This window comes from Somniosus microcephalus, chromosome 11, assembly GCF_052327205.1.
Source record: "Somniosus microcephalus isolate GS21.2 chromosome 11, FLI_Smic_1.0, whole genome shotgun sequence".
NCBI lineage: Eukaryota > Metazoa > Chordata > Chondrichthyes > Squaliformes > Somniosidae > Somniosus > Somniosus microcephalus.
The window spans coordinates 44,733,986-44,754,586 of record NC_140997.1 but is presented as its reverse complement, the minus strand read 5'-3'; the positions used below and the strand labels follow the sequence as shown (position 1 = coordinate 44,754,586).

Genomic DNA, 20,601 nt, shown 5'->3' with positions numbered 1-20,601 from the left:
GAACTACATGTGGAAGATTTGTACCTGCATAAGATGGCACAGGTACTACAAAGTTGCACCTGAAACTTGGTCACTCTAGTTGCACATCCTTCCTGGTCCTGCACAGAGCCTCGTACAAGACAGCAATACCAAAGCCTCAGCTTGTGTGTGACTAGAATAAAATAATGAGCCTGATACCACTGCCACTGATGACAGCTGTTTGCCATTGCCGCCATTATTCTTGGCATTGGAGGTAGCAAGTGAAACCACTTGCTGAGGTGGGTCTCAGTGTCTCCTGCGGTGAATCTCAGTGTCTCCTGCGGTGAATCTCAGTGTCTCCTGCGTTGAATCTCAGTGCCTCCTGCGGTGAATCTCAGTGCCTCCTGTGGTGAATCTCAGTGCCTCCTGCGGTGAATCTCAGTGCCTCCTGCGGTGAATCTCATTGTCTCCTGCGGTGAATCTCAGTGCCTCCTGCGGTGAATCTCAGTGTTAACAACAGAAAATGCTGGAAAAACTCAGCAGGTCAGGCAACATCCGTGGAGAGAAATTTGAGTTGACGTTTCGGGTTGGACCCTTCTTCAAAACTGGAAAGAAAAGAAACTAGATCGGAGGCAGGGCTGCGATCGGACAAAAGAATAAAAGAAACAAAAGAAGTAAAAGAGATTAGAAGCTAGACGAGATGGTAATAGGCTGGGATTAGGTGTAAAGTATCTTCCCCTCCCCTCCCCTTTCAGCATTCCGCAGGGACCGCTCCCTCCGAGACACCCTAGTCCACTCCTCTATCACCCCAAACAGCCCTTCCTCTTCGCCTGGCACCTTCCCGTGCAAGCGGAGGAGATGTAACACCTGCCCCTATACCTCCCCCCTTCCCACTGTCCAGGGCCCCAAACACCCCTTCCAGATGAAACAGCGATTTACTTGTACTTCTCGCAATCTAGTATACTGTATTCGCTGCTCACGATGCGGTCTCCTCTACATTGGGGAGACCAAACGCAGATTGGGTGACCGCTTTGCGGAACACCTCCGTTCAGTCCGTAAGGGTGACCCCGAGTTTCCGGTCGCCTGTCATTTTAATTCACCGCTCCATTCCCACTCGGACCTCACCGTCCTTGGCCTCTTGTATTGTTCCACGGAAGCTCAACGTAAACTCGAGGAACAGCACCTCATCTTCCGATTAGGCAGTCTGCAGCCTTCCGGACTCAATATCGAGTTCAACAATTTCAGATCATAAGCTCGGCCCCCATTTCATTTTCTCTTGTAATTGTTCCACTCCTTTCCCCCCCCCCCCCTTTCCTTTTGTTTCTCTCTCACACCTGGCAGCTATCTTTTGCCCTGCCAGTACACTTTACACCTAATCCCAGCCTATTACCATCTCGTCTAGCTTCTAATCTCTTTTACTTCTTTTGTTTCTTTTATTCTTTTGTCCGATCGCAGCCCTGCCTCCGATCTAGTTTCTTTTCTTTCCAGTTTTGAAGAAGGGTCCAACCCGAAACGTCAACTCAAATTTCTCTCCACGGATGTTGCCTGACCTGCTGAGTTTTTCCAGCATTTTCTGTTGTTATCTCGGATTTCCAACATCTGCAGTATTTTGCTATCGTGAATCTCAGTGTCTCCTGCGGTGAATCTCAGTGTCTCCTGCGGTAATCTCAGTCCATCCTGAGGTGGGTCTCCGTGCCCCCAATGATACAAATGACACCTTACTTTATATTAGACTGCTGGTTCTGAGGCAGCACTGCAGTATATGTTGGTTATCAAAACAGCCCGATTAGCATGTCAAAGTTCCTCAGGAAAACCATTTTGCCAAGAGTTAGAATGCAATAACTCACAGCTGAGAACTATTTGATATATATTGAGTTTCAGTCCGGAGTATATGGTTTTAATTGTGCAATTCATCCCACTTGTCCTCCTCCCCATGGAGATTTTATTAATAGAAGAATTAATCTCTTGTCTAAATTTTCAAAAGATGCCAGAATTAATTTAAGAGTCTTGCGTCAGAGGGTTTTATAATATGTGTGAATTATTGTGTTTTCGCATTCCAGTAGCGTTGAATCACAATAGTTCTGCAATGTATGAAAGTCTGAAGTCTATCACGTTACCCTGTGATTTAACACACCAATTGGACCACCACCAAAAGGCAGTGTCCCTTCCCATATCTGGAAAGTTTACGTTTTAGCCGTTTGCTGAGTATAAATGTGGCAAGAATGGAATTTCACTTGCCATGCCAGGGACCATAGCACAACCCCATGATTCAGCTGTGTGTTTTCAGAAAATTGGATCTAGCAGTTCTTGCTTGCAGTTGCTGCGTCTGGTTGCAGTTTAGGTCTGTGTGACATTGGCCCGGAATTTGCGGTTGTAATGACGGCAAAACCGTCGGCGCTCGCTGTCATTACTGTGTGAAACTGACAGCAACTTCTGGCGTCCGCACATGCACAGTTAAACTGGGAAATCCAGACGTTGCCGCCATTGATACCCTGCTCCTCCACAGGGTGCGCTGTTGTAGTCTTCGCAGATGTAATCAACATAGAATCACTGGTTTGACGTGAACTTCAACTTTTTACGCACTATTCTGGCTGCAAAAACCATTGAAAGTGGTTGTTGAATGAAGCATAACTGAGTTTTTAACAGCATAATAAGTCATAATTACTGCTGAACAACCTCTCTGAAGCTGAAAAACTAATTTTATAAGTGTGGGGTGTCATTCCCTCCATTCCATGATAGAAATTCCATAGATTTTTAAAATAATTAATTTTTATTTTTTCTAAGTTTGTTCAGGATAGTTCAGCTTCTACCTTAATCCTATGTATATGTCACAATCTTTATTTTGCTTGCTGTAAAATGATTAAAAAGTGAATGATAAAACCTGCTTTTTACTTCCTGGTTTGTTGTCTGAGAGAATTCTTCAATTTGATTGGCTGCTCAGTCTGCTTGATGACTTCACTGTTGCTGGATGCCACAGATCCCCTATAGATGGTGCCAGATTGAAAGTCACAGCGGAAAAAGGGAAATTGATGCCACAGAGCACGCTAAGTCTTTGTGGGCAGCTTTCTTCAAGGTCATCGGTGAGCGCCGTCCCTTCGCTGCTGACCACCAAATCCGGGCCGTGATGTTGAATCCTTTCACAAGACAGTTGTGATGACTCAGAAGCTTTAAGAACAACATAAGGTCCTGGGTATTATTAAGTTAATTTTAATCTTTCCTGTTCATTAAAATTTGTATTGTGTTGTGTCTGTGAATTTGGTTCACAGAATGTTATTTAAGCAAAATGAGTAGCGCAAACCAAAATGCTGGTGAATGCTGCAGGAGAGCAGTCTATTCATTAAGTTTGTGTTGGTCAAAGGCTTAGCTTATGATTTCAAATCCCTTTTATAGAAAATGGGTAAAACTAGATCACATGGCCTTACTCTCCTGCAGTTTGTTGCAATAACACTGCCATTAGTATGTCTGATTGATCATTTTTGATCTAACGAGGTTTCTGTCCAGGCTCCTTACAGCAGTTGACTCCTGTTAGGACAGTCATCAGACTTCTCTTTATGCTGGTATTACATTTGTGTTACAGACATCATGTACAGTAGCACTCTTGCCTCTGAGTCAGAAGGTCTCAAGTCCCATTCAGGTGGATGTAAAAGTTCCTATGGAAGCCACTCAGTTGTAACAAACTGCTACGAGAAACAATAATAAGAATAAAACCTGACGGACCACCCGACATCGACCTCGGCACCGGCTTTGGACTCGACAATGGCACACCCAGCCCAGTCAAACCTGCAAAGCACTACTCACTAACATCTGGGGACTTGTGCCAAAATTGGGAGCGCTGTCCCACAGACTAGTCAAGCAACAGCTTGACACAGTCATACTCACAGAATCATACCTTTCAGCCAATGTCCCAGACTCGTCCATCACCATCCCTGGGAATGCCCAGTCCCACCGGCATGATAGACCCACCAGAGGTGGTGGCACAGTGGTATACAGTCGGGAAGGAGTGGCTCTGGGAGTCCTCAACATTGACTCCGGACCCCATGAAGTCTCATGGCTTCAGGTCAAGCATGAGCAAGGAAACCTCCTGCTGATTACCACCTACCGCCCTCCCCCAGCTGATGAATCAGTACTCCATGTTGAACACCAGTTGGAAGAAGCACTGAGGATAGCAAGGGCACAGAATGTACTCTGGCTGGGGGACTTCAATGTCCATCACCAAGAGCGGCTCGGTAGCACCACTACTGACCGAGCTGGCCATGGCCTGAAGGAAATAGCTGCCAGACTAGGACTGTGGTAGGTGATGATAGAAACAACATGAAGGGAAAACCTACTTGACCTCGTCCTCACCAACCTACCAGTCGCAGATGCATCTGTCCATGACAGTATTGGTAGCAGTGATCACCACACAGTCCTTGTGGAGACGAAAGTCTCATCTTCACACCGAGGACACCCTCCATCATGTTGTATGGCACTACCACCGTGCTAAATGGGATAGATTCAGAACAGATGTAGCAGCTCAAAACTGGGCATCCATGAGGCGCTATGGGCCATCAGCAGCAGCAGAATTGTATTCCACCACAATCTGTAACCTCATGCCTGGCATATCCCTCACTCTACCATTATCATCAAGCCAAGTGTCCAACCCTGGTTCAATAAGGAGTGCAGAAGAGCCAGGAGCAGCACCAGGCATACCTAAAAATTAGGTGCCAACCTGGGGAAGCTGCAACACAGGACTACATGCATGCTAAACAGCGGAAGCAGCATGCTATAGACAGAGCTAAGCGATCCCACAATCAACAGATCAGATCAAAGTTCTGCAGTCCTGCCACATCTAGTCGTGAATGGTGGTGGACAATTAAACTATTGACGGGAGGAGGAGGCTCTGTGAATATCCCCATCCTCAATGATGACGGAGCCCAGCGCACGAGTACAAAAGACAAAACTGAAGCGTTTGCAACCATCTTCAACCAGAAGTGCCAAGTGGATGATCCATATCGGCCTCCTCCTCAGGCCCCCATCATCACAGAAGCCAATCTTCAGCCAATTCGATTCACTCCACGTGATATCAAAAAACGGCTGAATGTACTGGATACAGCAAAGGTTATGGGCCCCGACAACATCCAGGCTGTCATGCTGAAGACGTGTACTCCAGACCTAGCTGCGTCTCTAGCCAAGCTGTTCCAGTATAGCTACAACACTGGCATCTACCCGGCAATGTAGAAAACTGACCAGCTATGTCCTGTCCACAAAAAGCAGGACAAATCCAATCCGGCCAATTACCACCCCAAAAGTCTACTCTCAATCAGCAAAGTGATGGAAAGTGTTGTCGACAGTGCTATCAAGCGGCACTTACTCACCAATAACCTGCTCACCGATGCCCAGTTTGGGTTCCGCCAGACCTTATTACAGCCTTGGTCCAAACATGGACAAAAGAGCTGAATTCCAGAGGTGAGGTGAGAGTGACTGCCCTTGACATCAAGGCAGCATTTGACTGGGTGTGGCATCAAGGAGCCCTAGTAAAATTGAAGTCAATGGGAATAAGAGGGAAAACTCTCCACTGGCTGGAGTCATACCTAGCACAAAGGAAGATGGTTGTAGTTGTTGGAGGGCAATCATCACAGCCCCAGGACATCGCTGCAGGAGTACCTCAGGGCAGTGTCCTAGACCCAACCATCTTCAGCTGCTTCATCAATGACCTTCCCTCCATCATATGGTCAGAAGTGGGGATGTTCACTGATGACTGCAGTGTTCAGTTCTAGTCACAACTCCTCAGATAATGAAGCAGTCCATGCCCACATGCAACAAGACCTAGATAACATTCAGGCTTGGGCTGATAAGTGGCAAGTAACATTTGCGGCACAAAAGTGCCAGGCAATGACTACCTCCAACAAGCAAGAGTCTAACCACTGCCCCTTGACATTCAATGGCATTACCATCGCTGAATCTCCCACCATCAAAATCCTGAGGGTCACAATTGACCAGAAACTTAACTGGACCAGCCACATAAATACTGTGGCTAAAAAGAGCAGGTCAGAGGCTGGGTATTCTGCGGCGAGTGTCTCACTTCCTGACTCCCCAAAGCCTTTCCACCATCTACAAGGCACAAGTCAGGAGTGTGATGGAATACTCTCCAATTGTCTGGATGAGTGCAGCTGCAATAACACTCAAGAAGCTTGACACCTGTTGTGTCGGTACCTTTCTACCTAGACACAATTTAGGACTCAGAACTCAGAGATTCAAACATGAAGTGCTTTATTGGAAGGAAAGGAAGTTCTGGAAAGTTCCGAACAAAGAGAGCTAAACTTAACAGAGAACACCCAACCATTTATCTCCTGTGACAGCGCCACCACAGGTGGGAGGAGAACACACAATAGAACACACAATACATAACAACACCATCCAGGCCAAAGCAGCCTGCTTGATTGGCAACCCATCCAACACCTTAAACATTCACTCCTTGCTCCACCGGTGTACCGTGGCTACAGTGTGTAGCATCTACAAGATACACTGCAGCAACTCGCCAAGGCTTCTTCGGCAGCACCTCCCAAACCCGTGACCTCTACCACCTAGAAGGACAAGGGCAGCTGGCGCATGGGAACACCATCACCTGCAAGTTCGGCTCCAAGTTACACACCATCCTGACTTGGAAGTATATCGCCGTTCCTTCATCGTCACTGGGTCAAAATCCTGGAACTCCCTCCCTAACAGCACTGTCGGAGTACCTTCACCAAACGGACTGCAGCGGTTCAAGAAGGCAGCTCACCGTCACCTTCTCAAGGGCATTTAGGAATGAGCAATAACTGCTGGCTTTGCCAGCGACACCCACATCCCATGAACGAATTTAAAAAATCATGCACTTTGTGATATCCTGAGGTCATGAAATTCCTTCCAACCTTCCTTCCTTCCTTTCCTCCTTGCTTCCCTTCTTTTCTTCCTTCCTAGTACATATATTTTGGGGCTCACACCTTTTTTCCCCATTTTCTCATTCCTCTGGTCTTGTCATCCAAAAATGTTGTTCTTAGAATACGTTTTTGTAGTGTGCCACATGCTACTGAAGAAAATTGACGTCCGAAATCGGAGTTAGAAAGCTTTTGCATTTATTTTTTAAGAAGAAAAACTGTTTACAAAGTACATACAAACTAAGATGTTGGATTATAAAATTTGAATTCAGTGGAGATTTAAACAACTGACCAGATTGGCTTGTTATTTTTATCCAGTTGGTTTTTCTATTTTTTGCTCTCTTCCTTTTAAATCCTGGTGTTGGTTTGGATCCTATTAACCTTGAGCCAAATCAGTGCTTCAGCTCCTCGCCACCACCTGTAACACTGGCGCTTGCTGAATGGAGGATTGTCACAATATCCATAAAATGGCCGATCTCTGAAAATCATTTCTAGTTCAGTCTAATGACTATGGTCCCTTGATCACACTGGTCCACTTTGACACAACTGTCCGGTCTCCTGTTTGTTTTATTCATACTTCTACCAATTTTCTATTTTTTTCCGTTTGTTTGTTTTCTGGCCTATATTCCCCTTCCCTCTCTTTCTCTCCTGAAATCATTGACTCTTGCTGGGGTAAGATTCCATGGGCACCATTCTTCATATATCAGCCTAGCCCATGAAAGAACTTTTTTTTTAAAGCATCAATTTTAGTGACAAATACTAATTTTAGATTCATACAGGCCCGGATTTTGCGGTGCTTCAGAATGGCCCCACAAGTTCCGGGTTTCCTCATGTGAGAAAGCCCGGAACCAGCGATCTGTCAAGTTTCGCTGGACAGATCCACCGTATCCGCTACAAGATCACTTTCGCTGGCACAGAGTTGGGCTATTTGCCCAGCGAATGCCCACAAAACCCTTACACCTGGTAAAAGCAGGCATGGGGCCTTCTTTTACCAGTGTAAGGGTTAACATAAATGTTAAAATAATTTTTTTAAATGATTTAAACATGCACATGCATTTGAAATTAGTTTAGGTAAATTTTGGCCTGTTTTTAAATGTTGAAAAAAAAAATTTCAATGAAATTTTTATTTTAAATGCTTAATTAAAGGGTCTTTTAATGAATTTTGAACGTGATTTTTTTATTTAAGTGGTGTGAAATTTTATTTATTTGGAGAGTTCTATTATGCTTATGGGGATTCCGTACGTAAATGGAATCCCCATAAGCATTATAGGAATCCCCCTTTTTGATTGGTTGGCCTGGCCCACGTAATCCCAGGGATGCTTGCAAACCGTATGCGCCCCTGGGATCCGTGGGCCTGTGCGCAGATCTACGCCTGCAGGCTAAGGACCTGAAGAGTCTGAAGCTCCGGAGACACCAGGTAAGTTCATTTTTTTTTCCGATTTGGAGGCGTGTGCCGGTGGCAAGCCTCCAACTGCAATTTCGAGGCCATGATGTATTCATAATGTAGTACACACCAAAAGAAAGACAGACTTGCATTTATATAGCACCTTTCACAACCTCAGGACATCCCAAAGTGCTTTACAGCCAATGAAGTACTTTTGAAGTGGAGTCACTGTTGTAATGTGGGAAACACGGCAGCCAATTTGCGCACAGTAAGCTCCCACAAACAACAATGTAATAATGACCAGATAACCTGTTTTAGTGATGTTGATTGATGGATAAATATTGACCAGGACACCGGGGATAAATCCTCTGCTCTTCTTCAAAATAGTGTCATGGGATCTTTTAGGTTCACCTGAGAGAGCAGATATCAATGAATGCTTCCTGGAGTATGTTTATATGTAGATATAAGGATAGCTTAGCATTCCCTCAGGACTTTGGGATTGGTTGTATAACATTCATGAATATTAAACACATCACTGAACAGACATTCAAAATAAACTGACTAAAATTGGCACTGAAGTATTGAAAATCTATATTATTTTAAATGAATTGAATGTTTTGAGTGTCATGACTGCCATGAGCATCACTCTAAGCATTGGCTGGTAGCGAGCATGGGAATTACATAACTGTCATGTGCCGGGTGCTAGTAACCATAGGTGCTGCTTTGAATTACATGAGCTATGAGTTGTTTGTGGTAGGTTTCTTTAAAGATTTGGGCCTAGAAATTGAGGTTGCGCTGCGCCAGGGCTTAACGCCGGAAATTTAGCGCCGGTGCTAAGTCGCGCTATGCGCGCCAAAAATTCAGTAGCGCCGTGCCCAAACGGCTGCCGGCGCTACTGAAGGCTGTTTGCGCCTGAAAACTGGCGCTACGCGCCGCATTGCGGCGCTATTCCGGCGCTGCGGCGCCCGATGCGGTGCGGCAGGCTCGGGAAGTGCAGGCCTCCTCCTTCAGTTAAGGAGGAGCTGCCTGCACCTGCCCGCTGGCCGGTAAAATCTTCACAAAAATGAGCCCGGCACCTCGGGGAAGTGCCGGACTCGCAGCCGAGAAGCATCTGTTCCGGGGGGGGGGGGGTGGGGGAGTCCGGGAAGGGAGGTGCGGGCAGGCGGCCGGCGGGAAAGCGGCCGGCCGCCGCTCCACCTTTATGCGCCGGCACAAAGTCGTGCAAGACTCTGTTGCCAGAGTCTTAGTTGCGGCTGCCACGGGCGAGGCGGCCGCAACTGAATTTCGGCGCTGGGGCCCGTCACCACGGCAACCGGGACGCTGTGCACACCGATGACGTCATCGGTGCCGGCGCAGCGCTACCGGTGTAACGCCGATGTTGGGCCCTAGTCAATTTCAAAACCGGCTGTAAGTCCAGCGCAATGCCCTCTAGCGCCGCAAAATGGGCGCTAAGCCCACTCAATTTCTAGGCCTTGATCCTTTGATAGCTGTGTCATTTCATTTTGTGAAAGTACTTTAGCACTCATCCATTACAATATTGCCATTTCATTAAGGGACAAACTTAAAAAATAGAAGTAGGATCATCTGTTAAAGCTGCTAAAAAAAAAAATCTTGGAATATATAATTTTGATTCTACCACTAACTTTTTATGTGAATTTAGTTTGGACAGCCTCCACCCAGGAAGGTGGCCTTTGGATTTGGGGAAATGACATGACGAAAGCAAACCACAAACATTTATTTCCTCATAGCCTTCACGTATTGAATGTATATAAAAGAGAAATTTCAAAGCAGAGAAAAATTTACATAAGAACATAAGAAATAGGAGCAGGAGTAGGCCAATCGGCCCCTCGAGCCTGCTCCGCCATTCAATAAGATCATGGCTGATCTGATCCTAACCGCCAATCTACTATCACAGAACCATCTCCTGAATCTAACAGAATTAGACACACGAAATAGGAGCAGGATCAGGCTACACGGCCCCTGGGCCCGCTCCGCTACCCACAGGGCCATGTCCGATCCGAACCTAGACTCATGTCTAAATTACTGCCCGCTCCCCGTAACCCTTAATTCCCTTTACTTCTAGGAAACTGTCTATTTCTGTTTTAAATTTATGTAATGATGTAGCTTCTACAGCTTTTTGGGGCAGCATATTCCATGGACCTACCACCCTCTGAGTGAAGTAATTCCTCCTCATCTCAGTTTTGAAAGAGCAGCCCCTTATTCTAAGACTATGCCCCCTAGTTCTAGTTTCACCCATCATCGGGAACATCCTCCCCGCATCCACCCGATCCAACCCCTTCACAATCTTATATGTTTCAATAAGATCGCCTCTCATTCTTCTGAACTCCAATGAGTAGAGTCCCAATCTACTCAACCTCTCCTCATATGTCCATCCCCTCATCCCCGGGATTAACCGAGTGAACCTTCTTTGTACTGACTCGAGAGCAAGTATGTCTTTTCTTAAGTATGGACACCAAAACTGTATGCAGTATTCCAGGTGCGGTCTCACCAATACCTTGTACAACTGAAGCAATACCTCCCTATTTTTATATTCTATCCCCCTAGCAATGAAAGCCAACATTCCATTGGCCTTCTTAATCACTTGCTGCACCTGCATACTAACCTTTTGAGTTTCGTGCACCAGGACCCCCAGATCCCTTTGTACTTCAGTACTTTCCAGTTTCTTGCCATTAAGATAATAACTTGCTCTACGATTTTTCCTGCCAAAGTGCATAACCTCACACTTTCCAGTATTGTATTCCATCTGCCAAATCTCTGCCCACTTACTTAGCCTGTCTATGTCCCCTTGCAGGTTTTTTATGTCCTCCTCACTCGCTACTTTCCCTCCCATCTTAGTATCATCTGCAAACTTTGATATGTTACACTCGGTCCCCTCCTCCAAATCGTTAATATAGATTGTAAAGAGTTGGGGACCCAGCACTGACCCCTGCGGAACACCACTAGTTACTGATTGCCAGTCTGAGAATGAACCATTTATCCCAACTCTCTGCCTTCTGTTAGATAGCCAATCCTCTATCCATGCCAGAATATTACCCCCAATCCCGTGATTTTTTATCTTAAGCAATCATCTTTTGTGTGGCACCTTGTCAAATGCCTTTTGGAAGTCTAAATACACTACGTCCACTGGTTCCCCTTTATCCACCCTATATGTTACTTCCTCAAAGAACTCCAGCAAATTTGTCAAACATGACTTCCCCTTCATAAAACCATGCTGACTTTGTCCTATTAAATTATGATTATCCAAATGTCCTGTTAATGTCTCCTTAATAATGGACTCCAAAATTTTACCTACCACAGATGTTAGGCTAACCGGTCTATAGTTTCCAGCCTTCTGTCTACTGCCCTTTTTAAATAGCAGTTTTCCAGTCTGTCGGGACCTTTGCTGAGTCCAGGGAGTTTTGGAAAATTATTACTAATGCATCCACAATCCCTACCGCCACTTCCCTCAAGACCCTAGGATGTAAGCCATCAGGTCCAGGTGATTTATCCGCCTTGAGTCCCATTATTTTACCGAGTACCACTTCCTTAGTGATTTTGATCGTGTTTAGCTCCTCCCCCCCTATAGCCCCCTGTTTGTCCAGTGTTGGGATATTCTTAGTGTCCTCTACTGTAAAGACTGATACAAAATATTCATTCAGTGTTTTTGCCATCTCCATATTTCCCACCATTAATTTCCCGGTCTCATCCTCTAAGGGACCAACATTTACTTTAGCCACCCTTTTTCTTTTTATATAACTATAAAAACTCTTACTATCTGTTTTTATATGTTTTGCTAATTTACTTTCATAATCTATCTTCCCTTTCTTAATCAATCTTTTTGTTATTTTTTGCTGTCTTTTAAAGTTTTCCCAATCCTCTATCCTCCCACTAGATTTGGCTACCTTATATGCCCTTGTTTTTAGTCGAATACGATCCTTAATTTCTTTACTTAGCCACGGATGGCTGTCTTTTCTTTTACACCCTTTTCTTCTCAGTGGAATATATATTTTTTGGAAGTTGTAAAATAACTCCTTAAATGTATCGTCTTACCCTTTAATCTATTTTCCCAATCCACTCTACTCAATTCCGCTCTCATACCTTCATAGTCTCCTTTATTCAAGCTTAGCACGCTTGTTTGAGATCCAACCTTCTCACCCTCTAATTGAATATGGAATTCAACCATGTTATGGTCACTCATTCCAAGGGGATCCTTTACTAGGACATTTTTAATTAATCCTGTCTCGTTACACAGGACCAGATCTTAGGTTGCTTGCCCCCTGGTCGGTTCAGTTACATACTGTTCAAGAAACCCATCCCAAATACACTCAATGAACTCATCCTCAAGGCAGCCCTGCCCAATTTGATTTGTCCAATTAATATGATAGTTAAAATCCCCCATAATTATAGATGTTCCCTTATTACAAGCCTCAACTATTTCCTGATTGATACTCCGTCCAACAGAGTTGCAACTGTTCGGAGGCCTATAGACTACGCCCACAAGTGTTTTTTTCCCCTTATTATTCCTTATCTCCACCCAAACTGTTTCATTATCCTGATCTTTTGACCCAATATCATTTCTCTGTATTACAGTGATTCCTTCCTTTATTAACATAGCCACCCCACCACCCTGTCCTTCCTGATCGTTAAATAACCTGGTATGTTTAATTCCCAGGCATTGTCACCCTGCAGCCATGTTTCTGTAATGGCCACAAGATCATACCCATATGTAGTTATTTGTGCCATTAACTTGTCTATTTTGTTACGAATGCTACGTGCATTCAGATAGAGAACTTTCAAATATGTTTTGTGACACTTAGTTCCTGCTTTTGCCCTTTTTATTACTTTACCTTTTACTCCATACCTTCTGCCCCTTCCTGACACGCTCTGGTTTTTAATTTCCCCACTGCTACCTAAGTCTATGACCTTCTCTGTTGTCATTTTTATTATTTGCTCTCTAGGAACCTCCCCCCCACTAGTTAGTTTAAAGCCCTCTCTACAGCCCTAGTTGTATGATCCGCCAGGACTCTAGTCCCAGCACTGGCCAAGTGAAGCCCGTCCCAACGGAACAGCTCCCTCCTGCCCCAGTACTGGTGCCAGTGTCCCAGGAAGCAAAACCCATTTCTCCCACACCAGTCTTTGAGCCACGCATTTAACTCTCTAATTTTATTTGTCCTAGCCAAATTCGCTCGTGGCTCAGGTAATAATCCAGAGATTATTACCCTTGAGGTTCTGTTTTTTAATTTGACCCCTAGCTGCTCATACTCCTTTAACAGAACCAGCTTCCTAGTCCTATCTACGTCGTTTGTACCAACATGGACCACGACAACTGGATCCTCCCACTGCAAGTTTCTTTCCAGCCCAGAGGAGATGTCCTTAACCCTGGCACCGGGTAGGCAACACAGCCTTCGGGACTCTCGCTCTCGGCTGCAGAGAACTCTATCTATCCCCCTAATAATACTATCCCCTACCACTACAACATTTCTATTTACTCCCCCCTCTTGAATGGCCCCCCGTTCCACGGTGCTGTGGCCAGGTTGCTCATCCTCCGTGCAGTCCCTGCTCCTGTCCCCACAGGGAGTAAGAACCTCGAACCTGTTGGACAAGAGCAAGGGCTGCGGCTCCTCCAACACTACCTCCTGGATCCCCGTACCTGCCTCACTCGTAGTCACACCGTCCTGTCCCTGACCATGGACTACATCTGAATTAATTAACTTCATAGGTGTGACCACCTCCTGAAACACAGAGTCCAGGTACTTCTCCCCCTCCCTGATGTGTCGCAGTGTCTGAAGCTCAGACTCCAGCTCATCAACACGGAGCTGGAGTTCCTGTAGCAGCAGACACTTATCACAGACGTAATCACCGTGAGCCTCAATGGGGTCCACCGGTTCCCACATCTTGCAACAGTAACACATCACCTGCTCCATTCTATGTAATTAATTACATTTTTTATTGTTAGTTATGGACACCCTCTGCCTGATTTTAGATGCTAGTATCCCCTTTAATTAATTGGATTTAAATTAAATCAATCCCTCTAATTACACCAGTTAAATTGTTTACCAACAGTCACTCTGCACCAGAAAGGCCTTATTAACTACAACCCACAGAGTTAAAGTTTGAAAAGAGCACCTAACACCCCACTTACCCTAACTCACCCCCACCCAAACTCACAGCACTCTTTGATGACTCGCACTCAGTGCTTGCTCGCACTAGGACTGGTCTTTTTATACTGTTTGTTTGTTTACAGCCAAATGAGTCACCCCTGCTGATTGGTTAGAAAACTGGTTTCCACTGCCTGCTGCGCCAATTTACTCCTACTGCAGTGTAACCTTGTTTTACTCTTCTTAAATACGGGATCCGGGTGCAAAACCTTTGGGGGTGGCAGCGGGAAAGAGATCTAAGAATCTTTATAGTTATTGTCACTCCAGTCATTTTTCCTGTGAAAATTAATTTTTGTCTGCAAACAATTTGATTCGCACTTGCTGTTGAAGAATTCAACAAATTGTTCCTAGTATTTAATGGTGATGATGGTTGGATTTAAAAGTGGCTCTACCAACCACTTACTGTGAGCACAAATCCACAGCCCACATCTGCAATATAGGCCCAGATCGCACATGTACAGAAATTATGCTGAAATTTATACCAATTTCTACCCCAATCTTGCCGACGAGAATTTACACCAAAACTCTCCTGCGGATCACATTTGCCTACACCGGAAGCTAAAAAAAACTGATAAAATAAGCGCAGATGCATTGCCACCAATGGGGATAAGGCTAACGTTGAGTTTGCACGAAGATAGAGAAGTGTTCCATTCCCCGTCATTTTACAGAAGATATGAATAACTTCATTACAAACGTAATCTAAAACAGCAGTCTGTTTCAAACTGCCTCGTGAATCCACAATACCTCCTTTTAGAACAACAAGTGGTTGAGTATTTTTCTTCTTCTTAGGCAGTCCCCCGGGAACCGAGGATGACTTGCTTCCACATTAAAAATGAGTTCGCAGGTGACTGATGAGTCCAATGCGGGACCCACAGTCTCTGTCACAGGTGGGGCAGACAGTGGTTGAAGGGGCGGGCGGGTAGGGTGCTTGGGTTGACATGCGCTCCTTGCACTGCCTGTGCTTGGCTTCCGCTTGCTCCCGGCGAAGAGACTCGAGGTGTTCGGCGCCTTCCCGGATGCTTCTCTACTTTGTACGGTCTTGGGCCAGGGATTCCCAGGTGTCGGTGAGGATGTTACACTTTTTCAAGGAGGCTTTGAGGGTGTCCTTGAAGCGTTTCCTCTGCCCACCTGAGGCGCTCTTGCCGTGTCGGAGCTCCAAGTAGAGCGCTTGTTTTAGGAGTCTCGTATCTGGCATGTGGACAATGTGACCCATCCATCGGAGCTGATCGAGCGTGGTCAAAGCTTCGATGCTGGGGATGTTGGCCTGAGCGAGAACACTGACGTTGGTGCGCCTATCCTGCCAATGGATTTGCAGGATCTTGCGGAGGCAGCGTTGGTGGTACCTCTCCAGTGCTTTGAGGTGCCTGCTGTACATGGTCCATGTCTCTGAGGCATACAGCAGGGCAGGTATCACTGCTGCTCTGTAGACCATGAGCTTAGTGCCGGGTTTGAGGTCCTGGTCTTCAAACACTTTCTTCCTCAGGCGACCGAAGGCTGCACTGGCACACTGAAGGCGGTGTTGGACTTCGTCATCGACGTCTGCCCTTGTTGACAGTAGGCTCCCGAGGTATGCAAAATGGTCCACGTTGTCCAAGGCCTTGTCGTGGATTTTGATAATTGGGGGGCAGTACTGTGTGGTGGGGGCAGGTTGGTAGAGGACCTTTGTCTTACGGATGTTTAGTGTAAGGCCTATGCTCTCGTACGCTTCGGTGAAGGTGTTGACAATGGTTTGGAGTTCGACCTCCGAGTGAGCGCAGATGCAAGCGTCGTCTGCATAATGTAATTCGACGACATACTGTAATTCAACGCCCTGGTTGAGTATATGTCCCAATTAACCACGCACTGGGCTTTCCTTTACAAAGCGCTCCTAATTCCAGTTGTGTCCTGTCACGTTGACTGTAAAGCACGCTACCTGCCTTGACACCTCTTCCAAGCCAAAACGTAAGTGATGCCAGAAGGATGTACAGAAAGTGGCCTCAGCGGAGCAGCACCTGTTCTGCAGAGCATTGCGCCCTGGAGTGGTAGGACATAGGTACTACAGGGAACTTCACCACAAGCGTTTAGAATGTCAACTGAAGAGCTAGTGGGGCAGGAATGACAAACTGAAGGGAGAGTTAACTCACACTGTTCTTGGGCACCTACTATTGAGTAGCTGAGAGTGGCTTAGGCAGAGGGTCACAGCAGATTGCCTGTCTAACCCCAACAGAAGAGGGATTCCAATAGATGATAAAAAAGGACTTGGAAAAATGGTATGTGAAAGGGTGCGAGTACATCCTGTATATCTAAACTATGTACATGGTAGCACTTTTACCTCTGGAGTGGGGCTTGAACACACAACCTCCCGGCTCACAGACTGAAGCACATAATCTAGTCTGACACTCCAGTGCAGTACTGAGGGAGGGCTGCACTGTCAGTGTCGTCTTTCACAGGAAATGGCCCCGTCTGGCCACTCGCATAGGCGTGAAAGATCCCACGGTACTATGCAAAGAAGAAAAGGGGAGTTCTCCCCGGTTGCCCAGCCAACATTTATCCCTCAACCAACATCACTAAAAATATTATCTGGTCCTTTTTCTCATTGCTATTTGTGGGACCTTTCTGTGCACAAATTGACGACTGCATTTCCTACATTACAACAGTGACTATACTTCAAAAATGCTTCATTGGCTGTTAGGACATGAAAGGGTGAAATAAATGCAAGTTCTTTCTTTCTATGTGTAAGAATGTAGTTTCATTTACAGATCTCCATGTAATTTCAATAAAATTCTAATTTAGGCCTCAGACCTCGTCAGTTCAAAAGAAAATGTAATTAGTGCAGATAAAGTTGGTTTGAATCACTGTAAAATGATCATGTCAGTTATCTGCTGTTAACTTCTGCAAACAACAAGTATTAAATCTGAAAGTATTTCACTTCTGTAAAAGACCTTGACATTAGTTTTCGTTCAGCTCCAAGATGACTCATCTGGTTCACTGACAGACACCTAAAGCTTCCTTCTAGTGCTTGAAGTAACTCCTGGGTAGTTAGCTTGTAGAATGTTCTTGTGCTGGACAATACAAACCATTCCATCAAATGCAATGACAAGTAGCTGAGTGGTATATTTGAAAGAGCAGATATCGCTTATGTACATAACGATAACCATTCTGGAGAATGTTTGTAAAGGAACAATAGAATATTCAATTCCATTTGTGTGACCTCCGCCCTCAACAAAACTGAAGTCAGAATTAAACTGAGTTTTTCTTTCTTGTCATGACGATCTGTCAGCACTCACAGCAGCCAGATTAACAGGCAGCTTGACTTCAAAGGGTGCTTACCAAATTCAAATGAAGGCCCATGATTAAGATACTTGATTCTCAACGCCAATGATTGTTCATTGGTAGGATGGATAGTTAGAACAGAAACATTGCTGAAATCACGAGTAGACCAAGTCTGGTCCTAACTAAGCACAGAAGAGCTGAAATGGATCCATTTCTGTCTTTGATGACCAGTTCAAAATGCAGCTCTTCACTCTTTCTGCATTGACTTGACATACTGTGCACCAAAAATTGCAGCTTGCTTTACACTGTCACTTTAAGCCTTTTAAAATATTATCCAATTCTAGAAATGAAACTATACTGAAAACAGCTGGGGTGGGGGTGGAGTGAGGGTGTATGAGGCTGTGGGTTAGACACGTATAGCTCAGAGAACTGAGCTGAAATCCAACCCTGACCGATAAAGCAGCCCTGAGTGATGGGATAAGTCTCCTCTAATTGTTGGCTGTAATGGTCCTACATGAAAATAGTTTCAGGTGGGTGTAGTCCCATAGCACAGAGCTGCGCCTAAATGAGCAATAAATTGGCAGTTTCATTCAGTGACACCGCAGGATAGCTAGCGTGGAAATGGGAAACTGCTACTGTGATGTTGGGGACTGAGGCAGGATGTGACCGAGCAGAACAAGGTTTAGCCAGCATTCGAACCCTGCTATACCAGATATGGGAGGGCTGGCACAGGGTGGTTGAAATGGGAAAAGTGTTCTGTTCCTCAGCACTAACATTCCTCACCTTGATGATCAGAAAATTCAACACACAAAATTAAACTGGGGACTTTTTTTTAATCCTTTAAATTCATTATTTCCTCTTCACTATTAATTTTACAACTAAGAAGGAAGAGTGAGGGAGATATGTACTATCATATTTAATCTGTATGTGATATTATTGAGCCGGGGGGGGAGAAGAGGTCATTAAACACTGGATTTTGTCTCCAGATGTGATTACTGTGGACATTATGCTATTTATGTTCTCCTTGGGTTGTACACTCCATCTGTCTGATCTTCCTGATACATTTTTTAACATTTTTCTTCTTCTAGTTATTGAAGAAAAGGGAGTAAAAATGAATCTGACAGTTATCGACACACCGGGATTTGGAGATCAAATTAACAATGAGAACTGGTATGTTAACTGTTTCTTGTGTGATTCAGATACTGTGCATTGATTTGCCTGTTAAAAGAAAAAGTTCAAGTAATTATCAACGATTTCTTAATAGCGACAATTCAGTAATTTACACCACTTAAATCAACATTTACATAATATAAAATTAGACTGCTCATAAAGGACTACAAACAGACCCTCCCTCCTCCAACCAAGGAAGAACATAACTTGCCCCTACATGTTGAGCAGTGAGGCCAACAATTAATCTGACTTACCCAGTGGAAGCAACTAAGATCCGATGATAGACTTCCTTGGGACTCAAAAGAACGACCTTTCGGGTGGGAGATGAGGAAAACACTTTGATGAAGTCTTTTTGAATTCCAGTAGTTTAGGTGATGAAAGTGTTGTACTTGTGTTGACTGCCAGTTCTGTTGCAAAATAAACTCTTTTACTCTTTTGAAGTACCAGCTGCCTCCGTTGAGGAGTAGCTTTTAGTGTAATGTCAGTGTTTTTGACAAATATTAGAAAAAGCTAGACAGTGGCACAGAACACGACACTCTGGAGTCTATCTTGGCTGATATCAAACGAGTATTTAGGGTAGCATGAGCCATCTTAAATGCCTGACATCTGCAAATCTAATCAGATTCCAATTTGCAGCACATAAACCCCATGCAACAGTAGTTTGTGATGTCAAAACATTTGAGCATCTGTTTGCTAGGTAAGCATCAGAAAAAGTGTGGTACTGAGAGACTGCTTACCTATAATAACTAGATTAGCAGATACTTCCTTTGTGACAACGTCCTAGCTGAACAAAGAGGAAAAGCCAACAGGAAGCTTAGGAGGTATGGTTTGTGAATTTGCGAGCACCCTGTTTTACCAATTAACGATTCTACGTATCTTAATACTTTGATGTTTTGATTTTGATCTTCATATAAGTAATTTCCAAACAAACCGTGAGGAGTTTTAGCTGGAGAACAAGTAGCACATGTCACCTTTCCAGATAAGGTCCTCAGGAATGCGAAACAGCGGCTCTTTTGATTGAACCTTGAAAAGTTTATAATCAAAGAATCCTGTGTTACAGCTGGGAACCAATTCTGAAATACATTAATGAACAGTATGAGAAGTACCTGAGGGAAGAGATTAATATCAACCGGAAAAAGCGGATTCCCGATTCTAGAGTACACTGTTGTGTATATTTTGTGCCTCCCACAGGACACTGGTATGTATAATATGATAATACTCTCTCAATAACTGTCCTTAACTTTCTGAAAGGCCTAGTAAGTTGATGCAAAGTAATGATTGTAAAGCATGCATCGTTTTTCTTTCAGGTTTTGCAGTAGATATTAAAGGTGCACCTAGCATGCATTTCCTGTCTGTCACAGTTCAAGTGTCCCACTCAAACTTTCTGTCAGACTTCAAAAAAAATATGATGAAACAAAGGTATTCATTTGGAATGTACAAAATTCCTCAGGCAGTCAAAATACCTTAATTGGCACAGGAGTCAGGAGGTCTATCCCCTGATTGACCTCGCCAATCACCATTCTGACCTGCACCCAGTGTTTACTTAACAGCAGTTATACTTTGTGTCAGCCTTGGCTCAGTGGGTAGCACTCTTGCCTCTGAGTCAGGGGGGATCGTGGGTTCAAATCTCACTCCAGGGACTCGAGCACAAAAATCTAGACTGACAGTTCAGTACAGTGCTGCACTGTCAGAGGTACTGTCTTTCAGATGAGACGTTAAACCGAGGCTCCGTTTGCCCTCTCAAGTGGACGTAAAAGATCCCATGGCACTATATCGAAGAAGA

General features: G+C 44.7%; 1 protein-coding gene across 1 annotated transcript in view; it reads left to right on the top strand.

The window, feature by feature from the left end:
* Positions 1-20,601, top strand: part of LOC147110530 (uncharacterized) — a 543,691-nt gene that overhangs the window by 474,114 nt on the left and 48,976 nt on the right. Inside the window, exons 5-6 of the mRNA XM_086000591.1 lie at positions 18,737-18,818; positions 19,879-20,016. Coding sequence (XP_085856717.1) covers positions 18,737-18,818; positions 19,879-20,016 — 220 coding nt within the window. The remainder of the gene's footprint in view (positions 1-18,736; positions 18,819-19,878; positions 20,017-20,601) is intronic.